Source organism: Erpetoichthys calabaricus, chromosome 16 (assembly GCF_900747795.2).
Source record: "Erpetoichthys calabaricus chromosome 16, fErpCal1.3, whole genome shotgun sequence".
Classification (NCBI taxonomy): Eukaryota; Metazoa; Chordata; class Cladistia; order Polypteriformes; family Polypteridae; genus Erpetoichthys; species Erpetoichthys calabaricus.
The window spans coordinates 57990428-58016712 of NC_041409.2; the positions used below are offsets into that span (position 1 = coordinate 57990428).

At 38.3% G+C, this 26285-nt stretch overlaps 2 protein-coding genes across 3 annotated transcripts in view; both read right to left on the bottom strand.

Annotated features, from left to right (window-relative positions):
- rtraf (RNA transcription, translation and transport factor) overlaps nt 1-9953 on the bottom strand; it is a 25724-nt gene extending 15771 nt beyond the window's left edge. The window contains exons 1-3 of the mRNA XM_028821213.2: nt 9773-9953; nt 9427-9551; nt 9176-9275 (exon numbers count right to left, since the gene is read on the bottom strand). Coding sequence (XP_028677046.1) covers nt 9176-9275; nt 9427-9551; nt 9773-9833 — 286 coding nt within the window. The 5' untranslated portion in view covers nt 9834-9953. The remainder of the gene's footprint in view (nt 1-9175; nt 9276-9426; nt 9552-9772) is intronic.
- A 7182-nt stretch (nt 9954-17135) lies between these two features.
- Nucleotides 17136-26285, bottom strand: part of LOC114666377 (guanine nucleotide-binding protein G(I)/G(S)/G(O) subunit gamma-2) — a 59418-nt gene continuing 50268 nt past the window's right edge. For both annotated transcript variants that reach the window (XM_028821214.2, XM_028821215.1), the window contains exons 3-4: nt 26139-26255; nt 17136-18247 (exon numbers count right to left, since the gene is read on the bottom strand). In XM_028821214.2, coding sequence (XP_028677047.1) covers nt 18119-18247; nt 26139-26225 — 216 coding nt within the window. In that variant the 5' untranslated portion in view covers nt 26226-26255 and the 3' untranslated portion in view covers nt 17136-18118. The remainder of the gene's footprint in view (nt 18248-26138; nt 26256-26285) is intronic.

The following is a 26285-nucleotide window of genomic DNA, read 5'->3' on the forward strand; positions in this document are numbered from 1 at the left end:
CTCTGTCTTGTCATGGAGCACAGTTTAAACTTTTGAAAAAGAGACAAATGTTTGTTTGCAGTGTTTGAATAACGTTCCTGTCTCTCTACAACCTCCTGTGTTTCTGCGCAAATCTGTGACCCAAGCATGACAACATAAAAATAACCATATAAACATATGGTTTCTACTTCGCGGATTTTCTTATTTCGCAGGTGGCTCTGGAACGCAACCCCCGCGATGGAGGAGGGATTACTGTACCTGGGTCCCACTGATTTCTGCCAGTTCTGAGCTGATGGCACTGCTGGACATCTTCCGATTTCGAAGGGTAATAAGCTTGATGTGTCTCATCTGCTGCACTAAGTTTCCTTGGCCGACCACTGCGTTTACGATCCTCAGCGTTGCCCGTTTCTTTGTGCTTCTTCAAAAGAGCTTGAACAGCACATCCTGAAACCCCAGTCTGCTTTGAAATTTTTGTCTGGGAGAGACCTTGCTGATGCAGTATAACTACCTTGTGTCTTGTTGCTGTGCTCAATCTTGCCATGACATGAAACTGTCTCCCACAACCTCACCTTGGTAGCAGAGTTTGGCTGTTCCTCACCCAGTTTTAAGCCTCCTACACAGCTGTTTCTGTTTCAGTTAATGACTGTGTTTCAACCTACGTGTGACATTGATGATCATTAGCACCTGTTTGGTAGAATTGGTTGATCATACACCTGACTATAATCCTACAAAATCCCTGACTTTGTGCAAGTGTACCTACAAGAATTGATGCTGGTTTGAAGGCAAAAGGTAGTAACACCAAATATTGATTTGATTTAGATTTTTCTTTTGTTCGCTCACTTTACATTTTGTAAACTGGTAACAATAAAGAATCATTATTTATATTTCTGAAAGCATTCTTTGTTTACAGCATTTTTTCCACACCAACCTAAAACTTTTGCACAGTAATAATTGGTTAGGTGGAATGGCAATTCTAAATTGGCCCTAGTGTGTGCTTGGTGTGTTTGTGTGTGTCCTGCGGTGGGTTGGCACCCTGCCCGGGATTGGTTCCCTGCCTTGTGCTCTGTGTTGGCTGGGATTGGCTCCAGCAGACCCCCGTGACCTTGTGTTCGGATTCAGCGGGTTGGAAAATGGATGGATATATATATATATATATATATATATATATATACACACACACACACATATACACACACACATTATGTACATACACACACTATATAATATTCTTAAAACCACTTAATACAATGCAGTGTCACAGGGAACCAGAACCTACTCATGCAGCTCTGTGTGCAATGCAGGAAACAGCCTTGGACATGGCACAAGACAAACGAAGGGCCCACTCGTTTACAAACCCACACTTACACTTTTACAAATTTGGAATCTCCAATTAAACCTCCCAGCATGTCTTCCTGAAGATACACATTTATGGACAAAATAAGTCCAAAATTGATTACCAAATCCAAATAAAACACTAGCAGTTATTAGCTAAATGTTAGAAACTTGTCGATTCTTAGCAAGACTCAAACAGAATTTACTCTACATAGATCGCTTTGTGCTTTTGCACACATTCTTGTAGAACAAATGGGGAAAGACACTCTACTCTTACCCTACCCACTCTCCACACACATAACCCTTACATTGTTTTCAGCACACGCAATATTGACCTGTAATATTTTACTTCTAAAAATCAAAGCTTTATGTAACGCAAGTCATATGCTGGGATTTTTTAGTTTTCCATTTCTGAAGAAACTCATTTTCTTCTTCGAGAATAATGCGATTTATGTGAACTAATGATGAGATTTGTGGCAGTAGAAAAGTTCAAAAGCATCCAAAGGAGAAGGCACGTTATTCTTTAGCTGTATAAATAGCACACCATACGAGCCAACTGAAATCTATTGCACAATGCATGCTTTTTTGTCAAGTAAACGCCACCACAGAATAGAACCAATAATGCCTCTACTACTGTGGACATAAACCCACAGAAGGTGGTGAAACAAAGGTAGCAGAGCTACAGTTTATGAACTCTGAACATCATACCATTTCATACCTTCAGACGTGAGGTGTGGGTGCATTTGCAGTTCGCTAGTGCGTTATAAAGCTTGAGCATAACCTCGCTGGACTTGTACTGTACACATCATACTGTATAACCTAACATTCAGTTAGCATTCCTAATGGTTTCTGAACACTGTCAGAAGTGGATAGTGTTGAATACACTTCTTTCGGCTGCTCCCATTAGGGGTTGCCACAGCGGATCATCTTCTTCCAGATCTACACCAAGACTCCTAAATCCTTCTCGTTTAGTTTAGTTCTTATTTTCAGCCCTCCCTTTGGGTTTTCAAACCTAACCTATACATATATTAAAAATAGATGCAGCCCTACCACTGACCTCAGTGGAACACCACTCTTACCGTCAGCAACTTCTGATAGGAACCCTGTGTTTAAGCCAATTTTGCATTCACCTACAAACACCCTGAACTCCAATGTGTTTTAATTGATGCCCAACCCCTCATGCAGCACCTAAAGGCTGTGTAAAGCTGGTATGTGCCTTGTTAAATGGTCCATGAGAACTGAAATATTACATCTCCTGACCTTTATCTTTACGCAAACCTATTTTGTAGCATCTGCAAACTTTGCCAAAAATTAACAGTTCAAAGCTAGATGTGTGAAATCTACAACCTGCAACATACTGGCAGATAACCACCTGGCTGCTATCAGGCAGACAATGCTTTTAGTGGAACACAAATTAATGTACTTTGTGCTTACATGATTAAAGAAAGGAGTTTCCAATAACTTTTCATACATTATCATAATTGATGATTCTTGGTTATGATGTCGATTTTGAGATCTTATGCAGAATAACTAACTACCAAAACAGAAATTCTTGCCCAAGTTACTGCATTTGTTGGAAAACTTGAAGTGAAACACAGTGGAACCTTGGGTCATGACCGTAATTCATTCCAAAACTCTGGTCGCAACCCAATTTGGTCATGACCCGAAGTAATTTCCCCCATAGGATTGTATACAATTAATCCATTCCGGACCGTACGAGCTATATGTAAAATATATATATATATATATTTTTTTTTTTTTTTTAAAAAAGATTTTTAAACACAAAAATAGTTAATTATACCATAGAATGCACAGTGTAATAGTAAACTAAATGTTTACTTCTTCTGCTTGGGCTCTCTCATGCTCGCTTGTGTTCCCTCTTGCTTGCTGCACAGGGAGAGACTGAACACGTGCGGAAATCATTGGCATGTACAAACCGGAAGGGAAACTGGCTTGTTCATCACCTGAGTGTGTGGTCGTGAACAGATGCAAAACTTTGGCGAACTTTTTGGTCGTAACCCGATGTGTACGTGGTCAGAGACGTTCGTGACCCGAGGTTCCACTGTATATATTTAGTCAGCAACGTTTCCATCAATAAATATCAGTAACCTTCGGCTTATTCTTTAACAGTGACATCTTGTTATTTTGGCACAGCTAAACTAGTATACAGGGGGTCCTTGGGTTACAAAGTCTTGACATACGACGTTTCGAGTTTACAACACTCACTCCCATAAAAATTTAAAAAAATTGAGACGTGAGAAGGAATAAAGGATTTTTTTTTTTTTTTTTTTACTTATTTTTTCTGTTACTACAGTACAGTGTACAGTACATTTATGTCCTTTTCCTTTTTCTGTGGCTTAGTTGTGTTTTTATGTTCTAGATTATGATTTTGCAAATGTGTTAGGCTAGGGTGTGTTTTTTTAACTTACACCAAAATTCGGGTTACATCACTGTTGTAGGAACAGAACTGTGTCATAACCAGAGGACCCCCTGTAGTTTATTTCAATTTTACATGCAAAAAAACATAATTCTAAGCATTTCTGGCTATTGAAAAAGCACATCAGTTTGTTATAGAGTACAGCAAAGGGTAACAAAGTATTATAACAATCACCTGCCAAACATTTAATTTTTCTAATGGAAAACAAAGTTCCAAGTTTATTGTCATGTGTACAACCTGACCAACAAGAAACACTAGCAGATATTTTTCAGCACCATATTCAAGTTATATTTGTAAATCAAATCACAGACTAGTTAAATTTAATGCTAGTTTAAAAAGCAATATTCTGCCTAATTAAAAACCAAAATACTGAAAACCTGTTTTCAATATTCTAAAAGAGGAAGCTAAAAGGTTCTAAATTTTTAAACCTGCTCTTTTATCCACTCCATACTGATATTACAACAATGTTCCATCAAACATCACATCCAAATTGCAGTCTCTGCTACTATATAATCGAGTGAGAAGGAAATATGTCTCAGCAAAAATCACAAATGTTCTTGGGTTTTGGACTTTACAATTAAATTCCAACATTTCAACTTCAAATGTAATACCAGAGTTAACATGGCTGTCTTCCAGCTGTAAAAGAGAGAAGTAAAATGTTGTACTTAAAGACTAAAGTTGTATGGTGCTCACTGTTAAATATTATTTAACTCAGAAAGTTTTAATCTTTTGCTGCTGAACTTTATGCATTTTTTTGTTCATATGAATTATTTATGAACACTTTGAAATCACTTCTGGCTGTTTTGGTCTGGTGCCTGCTGACTTAATGGTATGAGAAAACCCCCACATGATATACCACTCAACTCGTCTTGATGTCTAGTTATGCAAGACATAGAACCTTTTGGGATTCACCCCTATTGTTTGCCCTCTACATCCAAAAAAAAAAAAAAAACTCATTTTAAGACCATATTTTGCATAGGAAATTAAACCTGCGTGCTAAAGAGTAAACCAACAAGTGTTTTCAGAAATAAAGCTCAGAAGGACTTGAAGATGTGCATTCCACACCCTACTGGGATATGAGGGGTTAAAGCTACTCCTTTCAAAAAACTTCTTAAAAAGTGGGGATCAGTAACAGAGGAATGTGGAGTGTTGTTTTGCGTTATTTCAAGGTTGCTGATCACGAATTTGATATACAGGTAAAATTCCGTTACAATGAAATTTTCATTACAAGGAAGTATTTTTATGGTCCCGACAGTTTCCCCATATGACATGAGTCTATAGAAATCTTGTTACTATGAAGTACATTCAGCAGATACTTTCATTACAATGAAGTGACCTTGAAATGCCTGAATGAATCATCCACAGAGCAGTTAGTTCTGTGGCCACAGCTCAGTTGTGCACAACGATCCCCAAACAGAAACATTGTAAAAAAACATTTTCTTTCTTTGGACTTTCCTCGTACGTTTTTTTTTTTTTTTTGCCGTTTTTGTTTTCTGTGGTTTTCAGTGATACCTTTTACTTATTGCTCGTCAACATTTGAAAAACATCCATTGGAATTTAACTCATTGTCACCCTCCTATAGAAACGGCAGACACAAAAAAATGATAACAGTTCATATTAGAAAAAAAAAAAAAACCTTTACATTTTTGCAGCTCTCGAAAAAAAGATGTCGGTGAATTTGGAATTTCACCATCGACACTGTCAACTTTCTTGAAAGACTGAGCAAAAAAAAAAAAAAAAAAAAAAGAAAAATCTCAGGTTGCAAACGTATACAAACTGCTGCATTTGAAGACACTGAAAAAGTTGTTTTTATGGTGGTTCTGATATGCTCATTCAAGAAACATTGCTATTAATGTGGCACTCATTCAAGAAAATGTGAGGTTTCTAAACTCTCTTGGGACCTCCATCAACGGGACAACACACCAAAGAGCGTCCTGAAGTGCGATCACCGCGTCTGTAGAAGACTGTTTATATGTTCCCAGGGCAACAGCAGGCTCACAACTCTGCTGCGGCTCTCTGGGAGAACCCAAAAGTGTTCAGAAACCTCACAATATGAAGAAGGATGACTCGACTTCTGATTGATAAATGTGCTGCCCACAACATGCTTCCACATTTAGATAATGTTCGCGTTGAATTCCTCCCACCCAATTGCACAGCAGTGCTTCAACCATTGGGTTTGGGCATCATTCGCACCCTGAAAGTGTATTATTGCAAGGAAATGCTCAGAAAAATTCTCGTCAGCATAACTTGTAGACAGGAGAAGATTAAAATTAAACGCAAAAGAAGCTATTGAAATGATTGCAAACGCCAGGACGCAAGTGAAAGAAAGCATTATAGTGAAATACAGAATTTCATTACAACTACATATTTTTAGGTCCCTGGAAGTTCGTTGTAACAGAATTTTACCCGTATTGTTGATATTTGACTCTTTACTGGTAGTCCTAGCTCTCTAAAAGCCACTCTCAGAAGGTTAAAAATGACAAGTTTCAAACATTCGCATGTGGACTATCGTTTAAGACTATTTCAAGGTCATCAATTACAAATATGATGTTATTTTGCGCTTTTACTAGGGATATAACCTCTGTCAAACAGTAAAAAATAAATGTATATTTGAATTGAGGATATTTAGACTTTAAATATTTAAAATGAAGCAAAAACTGTATTATTTAAAATATCCTAATCAACTATTCTTGCTTATTATGTACTTTTACCTCATGAAGTAAATTACATTTCTCATAATAATTCAGTCTTTTAACTTTAAATTGATCATCTGCAATATATTTTAGAAAAATATTTTAGGCTTGTGTTTCTTAAGTCTATTCTTTAAAACCTTGTATTTGTGTGTCCAATGCTGGCTCTAGCATTCTAAAACTAAATAACAGAACAAAGGGTTTCAGACATTGCATGGACTGATACTGTCAGACAAGACACAGCTATAGATGTATGTGTTTGCATCCGCCACATCCATCCAAAATTGTTACTAGTGAGTCAACAATGGGCTTATACAAGTGTCTCATTAGCTAAGTTTCCATCCAGTTTTTTGCGACGTTTTGTTATCGACAAACAGAATATACGTAAAAAAAATGTGCGAAATTTGCTGTCTCCAGCCTGTTTCCATCAAACTGGCTTTTTATTGATAAAATGGTGTGCGTGATGACGTCACCCCCCCCCCCCCCCCCCAAAACGAACTGTCGCATAAGTTTTGTTGTATCGCGAAAAAAATCTGCCCTTGAGCCGTTTCCATACATAATTTTGTGTATGTCGCAAATTATCTACCTTTTGTTTTCCACGTTACACCCCCTCCACTAAACAAAGAAATGGAGAGATTATTCAGACAGTTTTTTTTAAAATTTGCCATCTTACTGTTATTTCAGTTTCACAAATAATTGGAATTGTACATAATATCCGAACACGACAGCAGAATGAAGCAGTTGCTTGTCTGATAGCCCTAGAGCTCAAAGAAAGTACCCCAGTGCGACGAAACCCACGGGTATGGGAGAGACGACGGAATAAGACCTTCTGGGAGGAGGTGGTGGAGAGACACTTCACAGAAAATCTCTGGCTGCAACATTTTAGAATGACACGGCCGACGTTTGAGATGTTGTGTGGATTCATCAGTCCTGATGTTGCGCCCATCACAGGTTGCCACCGACCACCGGTTCCAACCCAAAAGCGGATTGCCATCGCCCTTTACAAGCTGGTAACCTGCGCCGAGTATAGAGTAGTTGGAGAAACTTTCGGGGTTAGTAAAACTACCGTCCATCGATGTGTATATGCTGTGTGCACCGCTATTAAAGAAAAATTAATGCGGCGTTATATCAGACTTCCGACTGTAGCGGAGGCCAATGAAATTGCATACCGCAATTCCTTGGTGCATCTTGTGCCACAGATTTACGGTGCGCTGGATGGCACGCATGTGCCTATTCTTCCCCCGACGGAAGGCTACCACGATTACATTAATCGCAAAGGGTGGCCATCTATTGTTCTCCAGGCCCTTGTTGATGACAGGTGCATGATACGAGACATTTGCGTTGGCACTCCTGGAAGTGCCGATGATGCAGCTGTGTTTGCAGCATCGGATCTGTACAGGTGAGCCTACCTTTCAACATCCCTTCTCAGTGCGATAACAGCTGAATTAGTACTGTAACCTGCTTCCCTTAAGGTTTTTAATTAAAACTGAAATTTGAATTAATACAAAATAATGACGTTTAATCAAAAAAAACTCTCTTCATCAGACCATGCGAACCGCTCTGCCATTCTCGTTTTGATTGCACGTGATGAAAATGTGACACATTTATTTGCGTTAAAGCCCTTTTTTCCCGACAAAAAGTGTTTCCAATGTAGTTTTTGCGACATCTGAAGTATCGATATGGAATTTATGCGCTAAAGTTAAACGGAAAAATATTGTGTCGACATGTACAACATTTTATTGATAATTAGCATTTCCATCAGCTATATCGGTAAAAAAATTTGAAGCGCTAAATATTTTTTCGCAAAAACTCCTTGGATGGAAACCTGGCTAGTGATGAACCTGTGCCCAATCCAAGGTGTTACAATACAATTTATTTTTGTATAGCCCAAAAATTACACAAGAAGTGCCGCAATGGGCTTTAACAGGCCCTGCCTCTTGACAGCTCCCCAGCCTTGACCCTCTAAGAAGGGAAGGAAAAACTCCCAAAAAAACCCTTGTAGGGAAAAAATGGAAGAAACCTTGGGAAAGGCAGTTCAAAGAGAGACCCCTTTTCAGGTAGCTTGGGCATGCAGTGGGTGTCAAAAAGAAGGGGGTCAATACAATACACAGAACAGAACAAATCCTCAATACAATATAAAAATAAAACTTTTACAAGTATGGACCAGAATTTAACAGTATATATCACATAAAATGATTTGGATTTGTTTAGAATCAGCTGGCCATGGTACACAACCCAAACACTGGATTAATCAAGCATGCTTGGAAATGGGTGGAAGGGTTTAGACAACAGATAAATAAAAATACTTAATACAATGGATTATACCAGTTTTTTGTCTTTACTAAAATTATAATAGTAATTAATGTTTTCTTAAGAAACACGAAACCTGCTCAAATTTTATTTAACTTTATTATGTTGTTTAATGGTTAAGGCTTTGAACTTCAAAGCCTGTGCGACCATGAGCAAGGTACTTCACCTGTCTGTGCACCAACTGGACTAGAAGAAGACGACGACGAAGAAAAAAACAAATGTTAGTTGCCTTGGATAAAGGCAACAGCCGAAAAAGTAGTAATAATAATTACAAGCTTGGTGATGGTGCTTTCAATGATAAGTTCCCGACTGAAAAAAATAATTCACAAAGAGATCACTTTATAACAAACAAAGCAATCCCAAGAACAATTTTCAATGAAAGCATTAAATACAAAAGAAAAAAACAAGAACAAAAAAGGCACAATACCATTGTCTCCATACTCGAAGCGCACAGCCAAACCCAGCAGCCAGTCCACGGTTTCTTGCCGTTCTTGAGCTGTAAAAGGGCAGTTCACATCTTGCATATACTAGAAGGCAGGCAAACAGAAACACAGCACATGGTAAGTGAGCCCTGTACTGGTGTGCAATGAAAAAAAAAAAATCCCACTAGTCCAAAAATATATCTAAGCAGAGGTACGGTAAAGGCGTAATGTAACGATTATACACAATGAGTCGTACCTTTTCAAAATAGTTTGGCCATTCTGCGCTATGAATGTTTCTTAAATTGCCGCGATCCTCAATCTTGTAGTGCCGAATTTTTTGATCTTCTAGCCAGACAATAAAGTTTCTGAAATCTGTTTCATCTGTCAAAAACATGAGAGTTAACATGTGAGATTATACATTGAGCACTGTACCTCTCCTTAGGTGTTTGACTTGACTGTCACCTTTCCTGCATCTTGGGACTCCAAATCGTTTATTTCAGAGCAAAGCAATTCGGTTAACAGGAATACAAAGGTGGCGCTTTCAACGGCCTATTTTACTGAATAACCCTTTAGCCTAGACACAACAACACTCCAATTCTTACTTTTACAATCGAACCCTGAAGGATTGTGGTAATCCAAAGCCGCCAATTTCCTGCGAAACATCGTCGGACCCAGTCAATAAAGTCAACGAAATTACAGCACGAGCGTTCAAGCAAGGCGTGCAGCGCTACATCAGCAGCTTTGCAATCAGGGCGCACAAGCAAAATCAGTGTCCCTTTCGTGATTGACAGCTCAATCAACCAATTAGCCATTGGAAGGGTACTCGGAAACGGAAACTAATGGCCACCGACATTTTCCAAAAAGTCAGAGTGGCAACTACCGAGCCAACATGTCGGAAGTAGCACGGCTGAGGGAAATCAGCCATCTTACATAAGTGGTATGTAAACGTCAGTTCTGGTTTTCTTTCTCTCTCTCTCTCTTTTAATCTTAGTGAGCGATTTATTTACGTATTTATCGTATGGTGTTTATTTCTTGCTTTATGACAATAAACCCCCTGTATTTTTAATGATGTTAAGTGTTTTTGTTAATTAAAAAACAACCAGATTATTTTTAGAAGCTATAATGTTCACAGTAGATATCCAACTCCCAGCAAACACCTGCCATTAAATGTGGAAGATGTCACCAGAGCCCCATTTTTAGGTTTTTTATTTTACTTTTATATGGTACATATGGTGGAATTTGAATTTTACATTTGGCCTGTCTGCTCGGAATCACGGTGCAGTGGTAGTGCTGCTGTCTTACAGTAAGGAGACCAGGGTTCATGTCCTGGGCCTGTGAAAGGAGTGTACATGTTCTCCCTGTGTCTGGGTGGATTTTCTGTAGGTGCTCCTATGTCCTTCCACAGTTGAAAGACATGCAGATTAGGTGGATTAGTGTTGTTAAATTGGCCCTAGTGTGTATGTGTGTTTATCTTGTGATGGACTGACACCCCTGTCCAGGTGTTGTCCCTGCCCTATGCTTGTTGGAATAGGCCTTAGTTTCCCTGCTTTGGATAAGGTGGGTTTAGAAAATAAATGAACTGGACGATCATCTGCAAGTAGAGAAGATTTCTAACAACTGCCAGCTGCTCCAGGCCAAGTTCACCAGAACAAGATGCTAAAAGGTAGGTCCAAGAACTCCAGAATTTTATCATAGGACCTACAGGTACCTCTTGCCACTTTTGATGTAAAGTGCTTAAGTTTACTATTAGAAACAGACTGCACAAATTAGATAGCAAAGATTTCTTTCCATGTATATCTATAAAGAGCACCAGGACAAGGCTAAAGTTTTGCCTGTGAACAGCTGAGCACAGATCAGGACATCTGTAACAATGTGCTCTGAACAGATGAGGCGATTGATAGAGTTACCTGGCCACAGTACCAGAAGATATATTTGGCAATAACCAAAGGCAGCATTTGATCAGAAGGACCCAATACCAACTGGTGGTGAAAATATTCTGATTTGGGGCTGCTCTGCTGCATCTAAGCCTAGGCAGCTCACAGTTACAAAATCCACTATGAATTCTCCATTGTACCAGAGGGTGCTTGAGGATAACATGAGACCATGTGTAATAAGCCTGAAGCTAAACTGAAAGTGGAGATTGCAACATGATAGTGACCCTAAACATACCTAAAAATCCACTATGGAATGGTTGAACAGAATGGCCAAGTCAAAGTCCGGATTTGAATCCCATTGAGATGATATGGGTTTTTGGGTATCCAGGGTTCAGTCCACCAAGGCACTTGCCTTCTACTGTTGCCCAAGCCACAATGTATTGGACTTATGACTCATCCTAAAGGTGGTGGGCCCGTTTAAGAGGAATTCCCTCTACAGGTTGGGGATGGGGTGTTGCATCAAGTGAAGGAGCTTTAAGTATCTCAGGATCTTGTTCATGAGTCAGGGAAGAAGGGAGCTGGAGATTGACAAGCAAATTGGAGCAACCTCTGTAGACATGTGGGCAGTGAAGTAAGTGGTGATGAAGAGAGAGCTGACCTGAAAGACAAAGCTCTTGCTTTACTGGTTGATCTATGTTCCTGCCCTCACCTATGGTCACAAGAAGGTGGGAGTCACTGAAAGGACTAGGTTGTAGATACAAGCAACACAAATGAGTTTCCTTCGCAGGGTGTCTGAGTTCAGCCTTAGAGACAGGATGAAGAGCGCAGACATTCTAGAGGAGCTCAAAGTAGAAGCATTGCTCCTCCACATTGAAAGGAGCCAGTTGAGGTGGTGTGGCCACCTCATTAGGATGCTTGCCTGATTACATGTTTTGGGCATGTCTAACTGGGAGGAGGCCTCATTGTAGACCCAGGACATGCTAGCAAATTTAGATCTCCTAGCTGGACTAGGAACACCTCAATATATCCCCAGAGGAGTTGAAGGAGATTGCAGGGAAAAGGGACAATCGGGCATCTTTGCTCAAACTGCTACACCACAACCTGGATAAATAGCAGAACAAGGATGGCTGGGTGGATGCTGTGGGGAGATTTGAAATGGACTGTGCACATAAGACCCCCCCCCCAAACATCATAGAGCTGAAATAATTCTGCATGGAAGAGTTTGAAAAATGTTCTCCCACTTTAAACATTTGTAGAGAAAGCCTACTTGAGGGGGCAACACAAGCTATTTGAGTCAAGGGTTGACTTTTTCCCCACATAATCCTTCTTTTCCCAGTCTAAACATCATGTCTGCTCATTCTGAATTGAATACACTGTTGCAAACCCAAATTTTCACTGCCCCCCCCCCCCCCCCCCCACCGCCCACCATTTTATTTAAGGATACTGTTTAAATGATTATCAAATCTTGATATGTCCACAGTTGTGAAAAAAGGAAAAACATTTCATGAGGTCTCCTTACCTTTTTCACATTGCTATAACTCCCAAATTTTTTGTATCTACATTAGCTTCAAATTAAGTTGAGACACTTTTAAAATTCTCTTCTTGGTGTTCCTCCCATTTATATTGTGGGCTCATTAATGCCCAAGCTCCAGATCACAAGAAATTTGATGTCATGTCTTTAGACTGTTTAAAAATAAATAAAACCACTGCTTTAAACTACGAAGAGCAGCAGCTATGGAGAAATCTGCCTACCGCTGTATGGGATGTCCCATTGGTTTTAATATTTAAGCCAAGGATAAAGACCTCGGTTTGTTATTTCAGTATATCATGGCAGGTGAGAGACAGTGACGTCAATGGTGACAGACACAACATACACCAGAATGGTCAGGGAGAGGTTGTGCTGTCTTAGTCACCTGAACATGGCCTCCTATCATTTGAAGGCTCCCAAAGATTTTACTTTCTTTCTGGGCTTCTATCAAGATGGAAGCAAAATTTGAGGTTATCCCACAATTAGTTGACAATATTCTTGTTAACTTTATTAACGTCTCTACTTTGTTGCTGATGAAAAATTAAAGCAAAATACTGAATTGTAAATATCCTAGTAGATGAAAATTTTTTAAAGACAGAAGAAATGCCCATTAACAAAATGGCTAAAAACTAACTCTGTGGTTGATGCAGCTCTAAAAGGAGAATTCTCACAATTACCCGACTTGGGAGTAGCTCTCCTCTCTCGTTGTTATCCGAGTTGTATTCCCTTTACTCATCCATTCTATAATAAAATGCCTAATTGGTGAAATTTGCAATTTGATGTCAATGTGTGGGTCTCTCTCACTGGACTCATTGTTACAATGTTGGCGAGAGGGTTGTACCAAATGTATTAAGCACATTAGTCCTAAGATTCTATAAGGATACTGTAAATACGGAGTACTAAAGGTTATTGAAATGACCTACCTTTGTTTCTTGTTCCAAAAGACACCACAGCCGAGTGATGCATTTTCACCACCATTTGTAGAATTCTGGCTAATCTCCCAGCGCTGTGAAAACTGCCTCCTGGATGTTCTCGTTGCTCTGACTGTTGTAAGCGGATTCTCTCTAATTTTGTATTTTTCTCAGTAGAATAACGACTATTAAAGTTAATCGGCAGAGCCGCTGTTTCTGTCTTCACACTGCTAGTACCCATACAGTCATCTGATAGCACTTAGTTATGCATGTATGTCAGCTAAGAGGATTTCATAAGAAATGTAATCACTACACACTGTTGAAACAACATCTCTTTGTCAGCCATTTTCTCAAGGTGGACTATAAATACAAAACTGAGACAAATTATATTATATTTTATTTAGGTGCAGCTTTGGAAATTGAAGTGAAGCCTTTTGGCTCCAAAGTGGAAACTGTCAAGATTCAGCTTTCTAACTTTTCCAGTAATATTCTCTTCAGAAAAGGAGTGGGAGAAAAAACCTAAGAAGGTAATGATATGCACCAAAAGGATATACTTTAAGAAAATATGTAAAGATGTAGTTATTTGATGTTATCTTTGATGATAGTGTACTGTATCTTCATTTTCAGTACAGTTTCTCTGCAGTTCATGTAATGTCTTCATGGATCTGCTACACTTCCTAGATTGCACAAGCTGCATCTCCATATAAACTCCTGCTCATTCACTCTGTTTCTCGGATAGACATACATTGAGAAAGCCGATCCAACCAGCTCTGTGGTTTAGAGCTAAAACAGGCTTTGCCTTGAGACTTCAAAGTGCTTATTAACATGCCCATGTAGCACGAGACATAAAAGAGAGAAGATGTCAACACAGTAGCTCTACAGCAAGGAAAGCTGGAAAGGTTTTCCTTCTCATGCTTTAACAGTTTTAGATCAGATTTGATGCAATGTAAATCTAAATACAAAATAGACACAATTTGCCATGACAGCTGCAAAATACAAGCATTGTGGTGCATCCTAATTACTGAATGGGCAAAAGAAAGCCATAACAAGTTAGTGAGTCTAAAAGTGCTACAATCCTTCATACAATGTAGTAAAAATGCACACAAGTCCAGAGGCACACCTTGAGCCTGCCAATATCTTTGCCCAACATAAAGCAAAGGTTTTCACTCTACAGACAAACAGCAAGTATTGATTGCCACGTGCTGTATCATGGATTTCTCTGTAATACCAACAACGGAAATTCAGTAAGCCATGAAATCCCTGGTCAATATTCCTTCACTGTAGACATAACAGTACTGTTGGAACATGATAGAAAAGGAAACTGGCAACAGAATGTGTCAAATTGTCACTAGCAGGAGGAAGATGACATAAATAAAAAGTTAGTTTCCATCTTAAGAGAAAACTGCTCATGATAAGTACTGGCCAAACCATGCCATCCTTATTACTTGTATTCTAGTGTCAAGGCAAATAATTTTCAACTTTCACATGAGGATTGCAAACCATTATGTACTGAATAGCACTGGGCATAGAAAACCATCCTGCTGACAGGTTGTAAGCCAAAAGAGGGTTTCTGGGACAGCAGGAGTGTAAAGTAGAACTGGCTGTCATGTTTTGGGCCAGGGATAGGCAAGAACTCTGTGTATTTGGACAGGTGTAGAAAGACATTTTTGTTTTTGTGAGACCAAGCTGCACATGGAGAGAGAAAAAAGTTAATTTAAATTAAAGTCTAAATTATAGGACTCTGAGAATAAGAAAGGCAAATGACCAATGTCAGAGATGACAAACTGTTAGAATTTGAAAGAGAATGCGAGAGTGTTTTAGTGACATAAGAACCCATAACTTCTAGCCAGCAATTTTACTTTGCAACACAGAAAATTATTTGCGTTTAATTCCTAGTATGTGTGTAGATGGGGCTTCTTGGTATCCCTGCTGCACAATGGTGCCTTGTGACACAACCAGCACATTATTCTCATCCTAAGCTATGACTGGGTCAAAATGTGTTAGAGGAAGGTCATTAGCTTTTAATTTTACATGCAGCTGGGAAAAACAAAAACTCACTAAAATAAATCAACCACATGTGGCTTAACAAAATGTTGGGAAAAACACACAAACACTTAAGTCAAGACACTAAAAACAATCAAATAGTTCAACATTGGCCTTTACATCCCATCTAGTATGTCAAACATACTTGTGACAACATTTTCCAGTTTTGATCCCACCTCACAAATATGCATTTGAAGAAAAATTTGAAAGGATGCCTGTTAACATTCCACTGACCCAGAAATTACATTACAGTAAGTGGGTACAGTGAACTGAGGTAGGACTGAAGGTTAGTCAAAGTTTCTATTCATTTAGCAGACCTACAAGTGAGTGTAGATGTGTGAGCTGCAATGGTGCTGCATCCAGTGCTCCTGGTATAAGCACTACCTCCATGTAACTCTGAACTGGAGAAGACAGAAAATAGATGCATGTGTCACTAGCTAGTAGATGCTCACATGAAACATGGCATACATTTATTAACAGGGATATACTGTATAGTATTGGCAAAGTCATGTCCTCCGAGTAGTTTTGACTTTTAGAAGATTACAATATCTGGTGCAGTTATAATTTTATATTTCAAAATACAGTGCCCATGAAAAAGTATCTGACTCATCTGTCTGCATTATTGTCACAGTACATGTTATTGTCAATCAAATACATACATAAAATGCATATTTTTTACACACATTTTGCAAAAATTATGCAATAGCCTATAAAAATTGAGACATGGAACTACAACTGCACTTTTCCTGAAATTACTGATCCATCTTTCACATTCGTGGAGAAATTTTGGCAAACTCCAGAAGAACTGCTTGAGCGCGGTAACATTTGTGTTTTCAAGCACGGCCTGCTTGTTTCAGGTCTGCCGAAACATTCTAATGCCATTTGTATCTGGACTGCCTGATTAGGGCATTTCAAAAACGGACAATTCCGATTCGTCGTGAACAAAAGTCCTATAAATAAAAAACTGATATCAGGAAGAACTCATAACTAAAACTAAAATGTAGTCGGCAAATACACTTAATAAAAACTGCCACGGATTTTTAAAAATGGAAAGTTTATACCTTATTTCTACAGATATTTACCATATATGTAAATAAATTCAAAATTTACTTCATGAGAAAAATACCTGATAAGTACATTTCTTACATTTAGTGTAATGACTAAAGTAAGTAGTCTTTTCTAAATGATATCAGCTAAAAACACTGTACTTCTGCCATAGCATCCAGCTCATCTATAAAAAGAGAATAAGACTTTTAAACTTGTAAAATGCTTTAAGAAAAATAATTTTAAATCACTTCTATTATTTCTTTCTCTGAGGGTGCATGGACTCAATTTACCAGAGCACTGTATAACAACTACAGTTATTATTTAATTACAATACTTTCAGAACACCATAGTATTTGGTAGCTGATAAAGGAAAAGTCATTTTAAACACATTTCCATTTCCCCAAAACCCAAACAAAGTTTAAGATTACTGTATTCCAAACACATTTACCACGTTCCCCTCCAGCCTCCCCACTGAATAATACATTTGCACACCCTAATCCAAAACAGGATAATACAGAGAAACTCCCATTGCATTTATTAAGATAAAATAGGAAACAACATCTCAGTTTAATACAAGTTTATTTTCCCTTTGTTCTTAAAACTTGTACAAGTCATGAAATAGAGTAAACAATATTTATAATTTGTTATACAAGTAATGGAGAGAAACCTCTCCAAGGGCTGGAAAAATTCAGAACCATTTCTCTTGGCACTGGGAAAAAGTTTATTTAGGAAAAAATCTGCACCCTTAGCACCTCTTCCAATACTGTTAAAACATCCCACCCACCCACTAAATAAAAATCAAATTGTAAAGAGAATATGAAGTTAGTCTTTTAAAAATACGAAATCTTACAAACAATCAGGCACTGAACACAGCACAGTCATGAAATACAAACATTAAAAAGAACACTAGTATCATTACAAAAAATCTTCAAAAAAAGTACATTTTTAACATAAAAAGGCAAGATAAGATCAGCTCCTGAGGCTCTTAAAAATGATGAATTTAAAAATATTATGAAAGTAAAATCAAACAAAACAAAAAAAAAAACACTTTGAAAAAAGCAAATTACAGAACAATGAAATAGTCCTAGTAATATTCAAGGAGCAAAAGCAAGAAATGAAACACTTTCATATGAAATGCTGGTGCGGCCTATGTTGGCACCACACTTGGCAGAACCTTATTACAACAAACGCTTCACCACAAGCAAACGTTTTGTCTGCTGTTAGTATAAAATGACTTGCGATGGCAATTAATTAGTTTTTTTTTTCATCCCTATTTAAAAGTGTTACACCACATAAGTGTCCAATCTTCTTCCAGATATTATTTTAATGTCTTGTAAAAACAGAGACTTTCTAGCATTTCCCAGGCCTTGTCCAATCTTTTTGTTACCATTGTTTTTATTATTTATCCCCAACCCCCCAGAATAACATCAGGACAAAAAGCTCAAGGCGGTAACTGCTCCTTGGATTAAATAAAAATTTCTGCAAAAAGAGTTCACTGGCACATTCCTGGCTTCAGGAGGGGTGGGGAGGGCTAAACAGTGAACCTTATAGGATGGCACAGAAGAATTTCTTTTCTCGGAATGGGTTCTCAGATGCTGGGACAGGAGAAAGAAGTGGATCTTCCTTAGCATGCGCTTCACAGTATGACATGAGGTCTGCTGCAGCTTTTGAGACCTGTAACACATGGGTGGAAACATAACTTTAATTTCAAAATCTTCAAATAATTCACTGTACATGCAGTAGTGGCAGATTGGAGCAGGAGTCCCTTTATAACTTATGCATAGATGGGGGGGAAAGGGGATTTTCAAATACATATACAGTACTGTGCAAAAGGTTTAGGCAGGTGTGCAAAAATGCTGTAAACAAAGAATGCTTTCAGAAATATAAATAATGATTGTTTATTGTTATCAATTTACAAAATGCAAAGTGAGAGAACAAAAGAAAAATCTAAATCAAATCAATATTTGGTGTTACTACCTTTTGCCTTCAAACCAGCATCAATTCTTATAGGTACACTTGCACAAAGTCAGGGGTTTTGTAGGATTCTAGTCAGGCGTATGATCAACCAATTCTACCAAACAGATGCTAATGATCATCAATGTCACACGTAGGTTGAAACACAGTCATTAACTGAAACAGAAACAGCTGTGTAGGAGGCTTAAAACTGGGTGAGGAACAGCCAAACTCTGCTACCAAGGTGAGGTTGTGGAAGACAGTTTCATGTCATGGCAAGATTGAGCACAGCAACAAGACACAAGGTAGTTATACTGCATCAGCAAGGTCTCTCCCTGACAAAGATTTCAAAGCAGACTGGGGTTTCAAGATGTGCTGTTCAAGCTCTTTTGATGAAGCACAAAGAAACGGGCAACGTTGAGGATCGTAGACGCAGTGGTCGGCCAAGGAAACTTAGTGCAGCAGATGAAAGACACATCAAGCTTATTACCCTTCAAAATCGGAAGATGTCCAGCAGTGCCATCAGCTCAGAACTGGCAGAAACCAGTGGGACCCAGGTACACCCATCTACTGTCTGGAAAAGTCTGGCCAGAAGTGGTCTTCATGGAAGAGTTGCAGCCAAAAAGCCATCCCTCCGACGTGGAAACAAGGCCAAGCGACTCAAATATGCACGAAAACATAGGAACTGGGGTACAGAAAGAGAGTCAAAATTTGAAATATTTGGCTGTAGCAGAAGGCAGTTTGTTCGTCGAAGGGCTGGAGAGCGGTACAATAATGAGTGTCTGCAGGCAACAGTGAAGCATGGTGGAGGTTCCTTGAACGTGTCGGGCTGCATTTCTGCAAATGGAGTTGGAGATTTGGTCAGGATTAATGGTGTTCTCAATGCTGAGAAATACAGGCAGATACTTATCCATCATGCAATACCATCAGGGAGGCGTATGATTGGCCCCAAATTTATTCTGCAGCAGGACAACGACCCCAAACATACAGCCAAAGTCATTAAGAACTATTTTCAGCGTAAAGAAGAACAAGAAGTCCTGGAAGTGATGGTATGGCCCCCACAGAGCCCTGATCTCAACATCATCGAGTGTGTCTGGGATTACATGAAGAGACAGAAGGATGTGAGGAAGCCTACATCCACAGAAGTTCTCCAAGATGTTTGGAACAACCTATCAGCCGAGTTCCTCCAAAAACTGTGTGCAAGTGTACCTAGAAGAATTGATGCTGTTTTGAAGGCAAAGGGTGGTCACACTAAATATTGATTTGATTAAGATTTCTCTTTTGTTCATTCACAGCATTTTGTTGATTGATGAAAATAAATGATTAACACTTCCATTTTTGAAAGCATTCTTTGTTTACAGCATTTTTTCCACACCTGCCTAAAACTTTTGCACAGTACTGTATATAAATTAAAGTAAGTGGGGTATGAATTTTCTTCCTGAAGTATATGGTCAAAAAATACAAAACATAGGAGCTTAGCCATTATAAATTTTCTATGCAAGAAATAAGGAATATACAGTGTAGAAGGGTGATTCAGTTCACATGGCACATTTAGCTATTTACTTGCTAACAGACACAAGTATCTCATTCATCACATTTATTACAAGACATCAAAAATACAGATATCAATTAAATCCACTGGGAAGTTTGTAATAGAACACCAGTTGTGCAGAATTGCTTCATGTAGTTTTTTTGTTTAAAATAATTTTTCTTACTCCATTTAAGCTTGGCTCTGTTTTCCCTGCTATTGAATTTATTCTGGCCTAGCATGATTTTATTAGTACTTCCAGCAGAGTTGCTCTTTCTGTAAGTATGCCAGCCACTGAACAGTGTAAGACAGGTATTTCTAAGATTTCCCTAATGGGCTCTCATTTTAGCACGTGCACTGCCCCCTTTAATAGGCATGGGTGTATGGTTTTATGGTGCCACTTAAAAATGTTCCCTTCATTTTATCATTACTTTTCTATAGTTCACTTTAAAAAGAGGAGAATACTGTCAAAAGAATGACCTGCATAACCTCACTTAATTTTCAAAAGAAAGTTCCTGTGATTATTACAGCAGAACTGAATTTTCTCAACATTGGCTGTATTGTTTTTCTCTATAAAACTACATTATATTAATTTAGATTTAGATAAAGATGTCCCATGAAAGTTTTTGCAACAGTAAAAATCCAGGGTCAGCTGTGTGTTTTGTTACTTGGCTTTACACTCTCACTTCAGTAAAGCTTCCCAATTCGACTATCTGCTTCTTGACCTATAAGTAAGTAATGACAAAGATCGCACGTGCATTTTCCAATATATAAAGCAAGACTACTTTTTTTTTTTTTTTTCGCAGGGTGGTCTTGGGAGTCTTGAGCAGACGTCAGAGTTTCCAACATGCAAATAAGAAAATTTTGGGTAATCTAGGTGACTTAGCCCATTTTTTTATTTTAGCTTTTTTTTTCCAAAAAAAAATCTATTGCAACTCACAGCTTGGCTGTCGTCATACACTAAAATATGTAGTTTATACATTCATTCTCCACCAGCACGAGAGTTGGATTGTTCAGTATATTTCAGAAGGTCCCTCTTTGAATAACAATGGCATCAATGGTGATGCAGCATCACAACATACTAAGAATCCATAACAACTATGACAGTTTCTACAGTGGTGCTGGTCTTTTAACTGACTTTGGTCAGCTGTACTTTAACTTTATAAATTTTAATGAACTGTTTTCTCCAGGTATTTATTTTCTGTGGAAAGTTTGCGATATGAAGTTCTTCGTCCCCCCCGTTACTAAATAGTCATATACTATGTTAGATTAATTAATGATTATTTATTTGAATAGAAGTTTCTGTAAGTATTTGTTCTTATTCTTTTAAACTAATATTTATTTTCTCTTCACTTGTTATTTAATTAATAATTTACTTTTACTTGATCTTGTATTTAATAGCAAAAAAAGTGAAGCAGAACGTGATGAAATGGCTCTGAAATGGAAAACTAGTCTGGTAGCAAAAGGGCTCCAGGTAAATGCAGGACTGATGGCTGGGGGTGAAGGAACAGGCAGAGTGCAAGAGATGGGTACATGGCCAGGCAGCATGTGTGGTAGAGGTGTTGGGAAAATGTTTTGGTTGTCTGCTGGCAGTGAGTATGACCTTTGCTTACAGAAATTGTGTGAGGCACAGGACACTGATGTAGTAGGAGTTAATTTAAATACTAGTAATAGACTTTTTTCAGAGAAAGTTGGGAAGTTTTGGTAGTTAGGCACTATGCTGTGTGCGGACAAAGATGCAGGACATGGCAGTGATAGCAAGGGTGAGAGGGGAGAAGAAGAAATTCCTGGGACTGTTCCTAATTAGATTTATAAAGAAGCCTATACAAGGCTAAGGATCTGTGCTGATATCTGGAAGGTTGCTGGTTTAAATCCTGTAACTGCCAGAAGGGATCCTATTTCGTTGTGCCCTTAACCTGAAAATTGCTCCAAGGCACTGTATGATGGCTGGTCCTGTGCTCCAACCTCATAAAAAGGCAATTTCCCAACTGGATGGAGGAATGACTGAATAAATAAATAAAATCTATTTGAAAAGAAATATGCTGTATGGGAATGAGACATGCCCAATGAAAGTGGAACATGATGCAAAGTTGGAATGAAGGGAGATGAAAATAATAATCCATTTTATTTATATAGTGCCTTTGATACTCTGGATGTACTGTACATAGGGATGGATTAAGAGTCTACAGAGCCCCTGGGAATTAGCACCTCTGATATCCCCTAAGTGCAGAAATACACATGAAAACAAATCAAACATAATATATTATACATAAAAAAATATCATGCCAGTATTAAAAGAAAACAAACTTCCAAAAGACAGACAACAGAGACCTGTATCAACTTTCTTTAATTCCAAATGAAGATCCACAGGAGAAAGTGGCTATTAAAATTTGCAAAATCAATCATAACTGTTAATTGTGAAATCACAGTTTTGTTGTTTCCAATATACACAAAATTTAGGAAATGGGCAAATCACAGCGCAAGTTTATTTTCAAATTCATACCTTTGGCCTTTTAATAATTGTCCTTAAGTTTCTTTTCTTGTAATTATATGTTCTAAAGCAGGGTAATAAAATGTGAACAAAATTTACAAAAGAAAGAGAGGCATTCAATATTAATAAAACTAACTACTACAGTGCTCAATTCTTACAGTCCAAAATCAACAGCAAACCAACAGAATAAGGCAAAGCACAAATACACACAATATTGTTAAGCTATCAGAGAAAAGCGCTGGCTAAGACTGAAGTACTGAAATGCTGATGTCATCCTTACAAGCCGAAGTGGAAAAAGTACCAAGTGTTTTATGTTACTGCTACGTGAGTGTTAATTAAAATACAAATATTGCTCCTAAACACTTTGGTTTTTGTTTTCCTCTAAGAAGACGTGCAGGAATTTTCAAAGCTTTTTTTTCACAGAAGCTCAGGTAGCTGAGTGTTTTGAGAAACGTTTGGAAAAGTTACTTGTATTATATTCAAAAGTAGCACTGGTGAGACGAGGCAGGGCTGCAAGTATAGAAAGTAGTTGCTGAAACAGGCAAATCTGTAAGAAACTAACCAACATCATAGTTACAAATAGTTAAAAGTAACAGATTTCATTGTGGGAAGAAGTTAAGGGATATTAATTAATATTAATATTAAGGGAATGCACAAGCCCGTGTGTTTCTTCGGCCCGGTCCCAAGCCTGGATAAATGGAAAGGGTTATGTCAGGAAGGGCATCTGGTGTAAAATTTTGCCGAATCAATATGGGGACAACAATACAAATACAAGGACTGCCTGGGGTGAGTTATGAGGAAAGATTAAAAGAGCTGAGCCTTTTCAGTTTAAGCAAAAGGAGATTAAGATGTAACATGATTGAAGTGCTTAAAATTATAAAACAAATTAGTACAGTGCATCGAGACTGTTACTTTAAAATTAGTTTAACAAGAACACAGGGACAAAGTTGGAAGCATGTTTAGAAATTTAACAAAAACATCTGGATGGTTTTCTTCACGTGGGATAATTTACCAAGTAGCGTAGCAGACAGTAGGTCTTTAGGAACCTTTAAGGCTAGATTTGATGTTATTTTGGAAAAATTAAGTGGATAAAAACTGGCAAGCTTTTATCGGCTGAATGACCTGTTTTTGCCAAATTATTCTAATGTTCTGTATAAAACCAGGATGATTTATAAATCTGAACAGAGTGCAGAACAAGAAATAGAAAAAGAGGCAAATTTCTAATGCTGGATCTACAGAAATGCTATAAGGTTTGTACTGTCAATCATCATGCAGGGACTGGACTTCATTATAATTGTCGGTAACTTTCACCCTTGCATTTGTGTAGTAGTGATGCTGCCACTCTTGATTGCCATAATGTTAACCCCACCCCTCGATGTCAGACTCAACCATACTAATAATAGCTTCTTCCCTGCAAATACTTAATCCATGATGATTGTGAGGCTTCGTCTTCTATAAGGAAAATCCACTGATTACAGCCACAATTTGGAATGTGGCTCCATTTCTACACTTTTTCTTTTTGTCCATCCACTAGTCCAGGGGCTATTAATCTTTTCTTTTGTATTGAGGGGTGTAGCTCTAGTTGTCAACAAGCTAAGTGGGCTCCACAATAAGAAATCAATGTCTCCTTGAAAGGACACTAAACGTTTGGCTTACACATAAACCATCTGCCTGGAAATGACATCAATATGTATCTAATATTTTTTTAAACTAAACCTTAAAAAACAAATACCAAAGGAAAAAGAGCATGAAACAATTCATTTGAACAGCTTTCTAAATTAAACTGTCAAGTTTTCATAAATAAAAATGCTTATACTATATTAGTAAACTTCCTCGTGCTGTCTAGAGGAGATGAATTCTGACAGCTTGGATGAAGGTGAGTTGTTATTGCAAGTTACTGTCCATGAAATGGGACATCATTTGCCATATATCTATTTTCTAACTAATAAACACTGAATGAGTCAATAAATTGTTACTTTACCAAATGACTGGACTGAAGAAAGACTTTACACTGTGAAAGGCTTTCTGTAGTCTAATTCTTTTCTTTGCCAAACTCCATTAAACAGAAAAAAAAAACCCTGGGCAAAGAAGTGAAGAGCAACATGGGACAGAATGAAGACATCCAAACAGCTGAGTAACCATAGAATCCTCTACACTTGGACTTGTGAGTGTACATGATTTGAAATTGTTTGTAACCACAATACTTGAAATTTCCCTTAGATGCAAAGCACTTCATAAAATGGTCTAATAAACTAATCTGACAAACGGACACATTATGGACCTTTAGATAAAGTGCATTGTTAAACATCTGCTAATGATAAGCATATGGAGGAATTACCAAAGCAAATGATTTGTGATTGCATGTCAATAACATACAGGCGCTGTGCAGGCTACATATTCAAGTATAATGGTCTACAGACTCCGAACCCTGTACTAAGCTGATGCATGTTGATTTCACATTTTCAAATGACACTACGACAGGCTGTACAGAAAATGAGTGCTTAGAATGTCAACCCCTACATGAAAACTTTATTTCTTTAGGGCATTAAGTTACTTATTTGTGAGGGCTTTTGTTTAATTTTAATTGAACTGGCCTATACAGATAAGCAGGTGCAGTCAACAAGAAGCTTATGTAGCTTGAATCTGGTATTTCATGTTTAGCTTTTTTTCATGCAAGTGCCACTCAGATCCTGCTACCCTTGGGCACTTACCTGAATGTCCGTATGATTAATCCAGCACTGAATGTACAATATGGAATATCACATTGTTAAAGGGAGCGGCACAGTGGCGCAGTGGTAGCGCTGCTGCCTCGCAGTTAGGAGACCTGGGTTCACTTCCCGGGTCCTCCCTGCGTGAAGTTTGCATGTTCTCCCCGTGTCTGCGTGGGTTTCCTCCGGACGCTCCGGTTTCCTCCCACAGTCCAAAGACATGCAGGTTAGGTGGTTAGGTGATTCTAAATTGGCCCTAGTGTGTGCTTGGTGTGTGTGTGTTTGTGTGTGTCCTGCGGTGGATTGGCACCCTGCCCAGGATTGGTTCCCTGCCTTGTGCCCTGTGTTGGCTGGGATTGGCTCCAGCAGACCCCCGTGACCCTGTGTTCGGATTCAGCGGGTTGGAAGATGGATGGATGGATGGACATTGTTAAAGGAGGACCAATGCAGGGTTGAGAGAAAGACATGGTGTGGAGACAACGGATGCTGAGCTGAGGAAAAACATGTTAAGGTGGTTCAGGTATGTGGAGCAAAAGGCAGAGGATGATTGGGTGAAGAGTTGCTCAGTGTTGTAGATGAAATTGTTAAGGCTCAAAGGGAGGCCAAAGAAGATATGAATGGAGGTACTGCAAATACATAAGAAATAGAAGTGTCATCTTAGTGGAGAGGAAAAACAAAATAGGGCAACCAGCCAGCCTTGGTAAACAAGGAAAATGGCTGGTAAACAGAGGATGATAATGAAAGGTTTATTTTCTACTTGTCATTTTTTAATCTTATTTTACTGTTTCTTGCTTACAGAGACCATCATATTGATACAGAATGTTGCAAATAAGCCTAATAGTCATACATATCCATAATTACCTAAGGAAGCCAAAATTGCAGTACCTTTATTCTATCGATGTTAGCTTCCATCTTCAACTGTTCCACCAGTTTTCTTGCCTGGGCGATGCTAGCTGTATTATTGCTGGCCATTGAGTTAGTGAACGTTCAGTAAAATAGATTCTGAAATATCAAGTAAATAGAGTAGGTTAA